Genomic DNA, 7,008 nt, shown 5'->3' with positions numbered 1-7,008 from the left:
TGATTTAAAATTATTCCTTTATTCAGTTTGGTGCTTTCCTTATACGCTATATTAGCCGAATGAAGAAAGTGAATGCTTCTGTGCATAAAACAGAGACACTTTTCCCCATTGAGCAGTGGCCTTGGCATTCATTTGCCACATCTTTCTTTTTTGCATAATCACAAACATGCTTCTTATTCATGCTTTAACAGGTTTTATACTCAAGACATATCAATGTCACACAATGAACCAAAAGGTGGAAACAAAGGTGATTCCAGTTAAAAGATTCAATATTGATAATGTGTGGTAAGGGTAGCTAACGAAACATCTTTTCACATCTACAGATGATGCAACAGTCAAACATTGTTCGGATAGGTTACATAGTCAAACATAGCGAATAAGGCATCACATTATCAAATGCCCTTCGAAATAAACATGAAATAGAGATCACAAAACGTGAACTTGTTTGAAAATATAAATAATGGTTAGATTGCACATGTGAACCCACATCATGTTGTAAACACCATGGTTCCATAAAAAAATACATTTGATACACTTGCATTACAGTGAATATTATTAATATACAAGGGCCAAACAAAACATTGTTGAACTAATGCATGTTGGCACATCTACAATGCTCTGCTAATGTAACAGTTTTGTCTGCGTTATTTTTATCTATTCTAATGTTGGTGTAAACAAAGCTCCTTTATTCTTTCGTTATCCTGGGATCAGATACCATCACTGTGACAGATTCACAGAGAGTTCCTTTCATGGTTATTACAGTTCAAAGTAGAGAAAACAACCATATATATGTGTATATATACACAAGCTACCGAATCGGTTACCCAACGTAACCTCGGTTCTCTCTAGATGAGGGAACGAGTATTGTGTAGCCGGCCTCAATATTCAATATCTCAGAAAAGATTAATCTTTCCCATAGCGTAAGCTAGCTTACGCAATACGAGAGAACCTCTCGTAAGAGAACGTATCAGCATCAATCTTCTTTTTTTTTTTTTTTTTTTTTGCTATGCGTTTTGCAAAACCCCCAAAGGTTTTGTAAAGACTGGTAAACGGTACTCTTGTACACTAATATAGTCTTGGCACTAGTGAGTGACCACAACATTTCATAGACTACCGTTCAAAAGTCTTGGATAAGTAAGATTATTTAATGTTTCAGTCTCAGATTATTTAAGTCTCTTATGCTCACCACAACTGTATTTATATGATACAGGATCCACTATACAGTAAAAAAAGTAAATTACTAAATGTTTTCTATTCGAATATATTTTAAAATGCAATTTATTCCTGTGATGAAAAAAGAGCTGAATAAACCAGTGGATTTTTTGTGGAAACCATACATTTTTCTTAGGATTCTTTGATGTTAAAAAGTTAAAAAGAACATCATTTATTTGAAATAGAAATCTTTTATAACTATGTAAATATCTTGTATAATGTACTTTCACCTTTGATCAATTTAACACAGCCTTTCTTAATTCCTTTAAAAAATGTACTGACTCTAAACTTATGAACGGTAGTGTATGTTTGGTAAATCCATTATTTTTTTTAAAAAAAAAGCCTATTTAATACCCAAAAGTACATAACCTTAGTCAAATTAACAAATTGCATTTGCATGAAATACCACAGTTCTTGAACAGGTTGATTTAAATGTATTGATGTTTGTCTTCAAATTTGATTCTCATCAAAACACTAGTTAGCAGAATCTGTCATCAAATGTCATCAAGACTTGGGATTTTTAAAGCCCAGCCCTACTGTTAAATTGCACTGAAGCAAAGGTATTGGTTAAGTTGCAGTTCAGTTTGGTGCTTTCCTCTTTGTAGTGCGTTAAGGTGAAGCACGGGGGAAACTGGGAATCACCCATGTAGATTATGGTATCCTCGCAAGATGCATTGGGATTAAACAACAGCATTTAAAATGCTAAATCTGACTCACAAATAAGTAGGAAAATAAAAGGTCTTTCAACTGTATGTCTATGGGAGCAAAGCAGGACAGACTGGGAAAAGGAACGGTCCACCTAAGTCATCCTCATGCTCTAAGGTGATGTGAAGTACATATTATCTGGGCTTAAAGCATTGTTTTCACTATCACAACTTGACATGAACATGTATGTTACATTTTAAAGTAAACAGGACAACTTTGGTGACTATGTCATACCATAGCTGTACATCAAACTCATCTGTAACTAAGTCTTTGTTAGAGTCCACGGGCTTCTCCATGTGTCTTAAGCGTAATCTTCACTGAGAAGGGAACTCCAACTCCAACTAATGGCAATGTGAAGCTGATCAACTTAAAACAAGGGAAGATGGTTACGTTTTTGATAGTCTTAAAGGGTCATTTGTTGGTTTTTGATGAAATCTTGAGGCGAAAAAACAAACAAAACACTTTTGTGGTGTTACAATGTTATTTGTACTTCAAATATTGTGACAGCATATTTAAACTGCCCTGGCTCACGCAAGGTTTTTAACGCACAATTAATAATCAAAATTATACATAAATAGATATATAATACAAATTCAACAAAGAAAACACCACAGCCAGCAATTAAAAAAAATAATTTAAAATAAATAATGTTTCAATGGCACAATGAAGATTAAAAAAATATGTTGTATGGCATATCTCAGACATAATGAGGAATATGTTTGTAATGGAAACCATGTGAGATGCACTTATGTTTGGGCACACACACTCCTACTTGATATTCTTGAGGAGGGACGTGCGAGCGTTAACCACTGCTTTAAAGGCATCCTCACTGCCTGGGGCCACACACTTGTCCGGGTGCAGCAGTACAGCCAGCTTCCTGTATGCCTTGTTGACTTCCTCCCTATGAACACGAAATGAGAAAAACCTATTAGTCTCAGTTTCCACACATCAAACAGGCTTAAAATGCTGATATAGCAAAACATTGCGGCCTCACTAAAGAGGGATCACAGTAAAGAATCAGTTAATGAAGATTGGCCCTGTACAAGGACCGTGATTGGTCTGGCATGAGGAATGACACAAGCTCATGATTGGCTTCTCGGGGTGTTGGGGAGATCTCAAATAGGCTGATTAGGCTGGCAGGAGAGAATTTAGGGATGGTAATTGGATTGCAGGCATTCTCTAATGGTCGTGACCCACATGATTTAACCAGCCAAGCTAACTCAACCTGCAGTGTGTTGCATCAATCATGTTGAAATACTATAATTAAATAAGAAATACATGTATCAAATTGTATTTACTGTTTGTTCTGACATTCTACTAAACATTCCAGAAAACAAATTAGTAAGTACTAGCTTTGGCTTTCTTAAAAAGTACACTATGTAACGCTACACTGTGTGATTTTTACCCCCATCTAGCGGTGAAAAGGTATATGACCATCCAGTGAATATTAGTTTCTGTTCCTCTCAATTCCGATTTCGTTTTAACTCCTACAGTGGCCAATGTAGTCCAAGACCAGTTCGACCTCGTCCATGAGTGTTAACTCAAACGTAAACGCGAAAGGTGAAGCTTGAATTAACGGGTATGTCCCTCTTTGGCTAATGTACTTTCAAGATGGAGGGGCAACATGTCCATAGGAATAGGAACCATAGGAATGGTTAAACACCGTTACAGAACAACATTTTAAACCCAGTGGCAAATATGATTACAGTAATATATTTCATATTTAATTTACTTAATTTTAAAATTTAATTTCAAGCATAACATTTAATTTGCCATTTATTTAAATAAATTGATAATCATTTTATTTATTTATTATTCATAAGTCATATGATATATCACATACCTGACATTTTATGCTCTTTAGATATCCACATTGGCCACTATTTTTTAAGTCGATCACTAGTTTGCACCATCAAATAAATTTATACTTCACAAGAAATCAGAAATTATTCAGTTTAAAAATTTGTCAATATGCTGCATCAGGCAAATGTAGATACATATACTACTGTTGTCAGGACTCTGGTTTGATCTTCAGCCTTTCTGCTGTATATGTCTTGATTTTCAGTTCACCTCACTCTACCATCACAGCTGAATCCCATCATAATCAATGCTCTCACTCTCATTACTCACACACCTGTTTCCCATTTTCTGCGCTGATTTTCTACTTACGCTTCTCTCTTTCTTTAGTTCTCTGTCAGTGTGTCTTGGTTTCCATCAGTTTCACCACTGTCCCCTTGCCTATAAGTCTTGTTTTGGTTGTTTCTAAACCTTTAAAGCCTTTAAGTTTACTGTATTTTTGATTAAATTCAGCAAACTTTCAGCAGCACTAGTAGAGACCTGTAGGATATAGCATAAGATTCACCTTGTGGCCCCAGGTTTAACCCCCAGCATATCCCAGCTGTCTTTGCTGTTGCGAATGCGTCGGATGGTGTCGGCCTGCTCTTTGGTAAAACCTACGTTGACCTCTGGAGTAGGTCTCTTCCCTCCATTTTCACACATGTCAGTTATGGAGGAGAAAAAGGCCTTTAGAGGTGCACACACAGAAGGTAAACAACAGTCATTCATTAAAAACACAACAGCAGACACAACAGCAGGTTTGTAAACGGAAAAGAGTTGAATGAGACACACACCTGAAACATTTCATTGATGCCTTCACCGCTCTGGGCAGAAGTTTCAAAGTAATGGAATCCTCTGCTCTCGGCCCAAAGTCTCCCCTCACTCTCATCCACCACTCGCCTTTTCGTCAGGTCAACCTTTTAGGGTGAACAACAGCACTTTATAACAGTCAATCTCAAATAAATAAAAAATAATACAGATATTTAAACACTTGTGGCACCTTGTTGGCACACACAACAAAGATGATGTTCTCCATGTTGGCCTGTGAGCCCATCTCCTGCTTCATCTCTGTGAGCCAGCTGTCTAGGGCATCAAAACTTTCCCTCAGACCAACATCATAGACCAGAATCACCCCCTGAGAGTCCTTATAAAACTCATTGCGAACCTGTAAAATACACAGAATCAGCTATATTAACCTGGGATCAAATTCTATGCAATAATAGATGACAAGTCATTTTAAGTCATCATGAAATAAAAACTGAAATTTTTAGTTTTTGAATGAAATATTGCAGTATTATTGCACACATTTTATTTTATTTATTCATGTACCCTCATAATCTTTAACCACAACTTCTGTTTCATGCTGACTTCAGGTGTTACACATTGATAGCAGCTCAATACTACCACACTGTGGTTATTTAGATGTATTAATAGAGCAGTAACAAAAAAAACAATTATGGATTACATTCTATAATAAAAAGAAACATTTGTTTCGACATAATTATTCATATTACTCTATAATGTGTGTACACATACAAATATAAAACAAAGTAAGCAATACCTCATAAAAGAAAGGATGTCCAGCCATATCAAAAATGTTTACTTTTATCTCCCTGTCTCGAACTTGAACCCTAGAGGTGAAAAAAAAAAAGGTTTCATTTACATCCCATCAGTGAATCACAGTAATTGTACTTTATTTATGGAATTAATGTACCTTCTCTTTTTTTAAGTGCATCAACAAGTATGTGCTAGTGCACCAATAAGTGCTAAAAAAAAAATCTCTTTAATAATGTTTAAAGAAAAAATATAAGGTTATTAATTACTTTTTCATATTGAATATTTAACATTAATGCAAAAAAAAGGTAGATACAATCAGTTAAAGAATTAATGAATACATGATAACAAAATTATAAGTGATAATATTTTGAACCAGTAGGATACAAAATATGTGCGTTATGTGCCATGATTATGATACATTTTGGAAAGGATGTTAGATTAAATTATTGCTGGCTGCCTTTAGAACATTACATTTGAGAAAACACGAACATTATTTGTAAAACCCACATCACTTACTTGGTTACGCCATAATCTATCCCAATAGTGGCTAGATACTTGGGCACAAACCGCTTCTCACAGTATCGTTTAATAATGCAGCTCTGAAAGAAAAAAATATTAAGAAATATTACATATGTTTTATGTAACCTAGTATGCTACACACTATGCAGGATACCCAAAAAACAAAATCCTACTGAATGAAAAGCTCCTACATTTAAAGCAAAACAGATTACTATCAAATAATGTTTACAGTATCAGTATTTATTTACATTAAATACACATGCAAAGGGAAATCATTTTAAAAGGAGCATACATCTTAAAAAGAGAATTAAGTTTGATGTCTGTATGGTTCATGATAACAGTAACGTTCACGTTATATTCTTACCTTTCCCACCTCGGCATTTCCCAGACTAATAACCTTAACCCGTAACGACTTCTTGTTTTCTCGCCTCTTCTGAACATTCGTGTCCATATTGCACTTATTCCCAAACCACTTCCAAAAAATGAGGAGATGAAATATCCCCAGAATTCACGTATGACTGTTTGAGTCGGTACGTCAACAGAGTAAACAGCCTGCTAGTTATATGGCTAACAGAGGACCGGTGTGTCACGGAATATTATGGATAAAATTTGTCCATAAATCCGAATCGTAAGTACATTTCACACATGATGTGCTGCCGACAAAAACAGCAGGTATTTTTGCATGCATATATGTTTAAAACTCGACATGCTAACGGGCTAGCTGCCCTAGCAACGACTAACGTTATTTGATCACGGGATTGAAAACAACAGATTCAACAGAGCCTGTACTATAAAATAAATGTAAAAAATCTAAACATATAGTTTTAAAACACCATTTCAAATTATATATTTCCTAAATAGGTTAATGGAAATTATGATAAGTAAGCATGATGTGTACAATCGAAACATAAGGGCAAATTATAGCAAACAGATAAGGGTTTCTATGGCGACAGCAACCCTTTTACAAAGATTCGACAAACTAGGGAGTCAATTGGCTGTGTTCAATTCTCGTGAATGAATGAACCCTTAACTTACTTTGAATCGGATCTTCGCAATGAATCAATTTTACCAGCTCACAAAAGCGGACATAACCTTACAAGGGGCTGCGTTCCAGCTCAAATTTCACTCGCTAACTTCCCTCAAATGTACGTCATTGCCATAGACTGTAAAAAATAGGCC

General features: G+C 35.4%; 1 protein-coding gene across 2 annotated transcripts; it reads right to left on the bottom strand.

Moving 5' to 3' along the window:
• Window positions 1-6,804, bottom strand: dnajc27 (DnaJ heat shock protein family (Hsp40) member C27). 2 transcript variants are annotated; one of them, XM_039675955.2, is made up of 8 exons: window positions 6,194-6,804; window positions 5,827-5,909; window positions 5,315-5,384; window positions 4,754-4,918; window positions 4,548-4,670; window positions 4,280-4,440; window positions 2,690-2,818; window positions 1-2,283 (listed from the first exon to the last, which is right to left on the bottom strand). In XM_039675955.2, exons 1-8 carry the CDS (start codon window positions 6,278-6,280, stop codon window positions 2,280-2,282), a joined length of 822 nt encoding a protein of 273 aa, XP_039531889.1. In that variant the 5' UTR covers window positions 6,281-6,804; the 3' UTR covers window positions 1-2,279. The 2 variants fall into 2 exon arrangements, with proteins under 2 accessions (XP_039531889.1, XP_088976580.1); XM_089120454.1 differs by having other exon boundaries at window positions 1-2,818; window positions 6,194-6,800.
• Window positions 6,805-7,008: the final 204 nt, after the last annotated feature.

Source organism: Pimephales promelas, chromosome 15, assembly GCF_988280905.1.
Source record: "Pimephales promelas chromosome 15, fPimPro1.hap1.1, whole genome shotgun sequence".
NCBI lineage: Eukaryota > Metazoa > Chordata > Actinopteri > Cypriniformes > Leuciscidae > Pimephales > Pimephales promelas.
The sequence above is the reverse complement of the archived record's forward strand: the minus strand, read 5'-3'. Positions and strand labels throughout refer to the sequence as shown.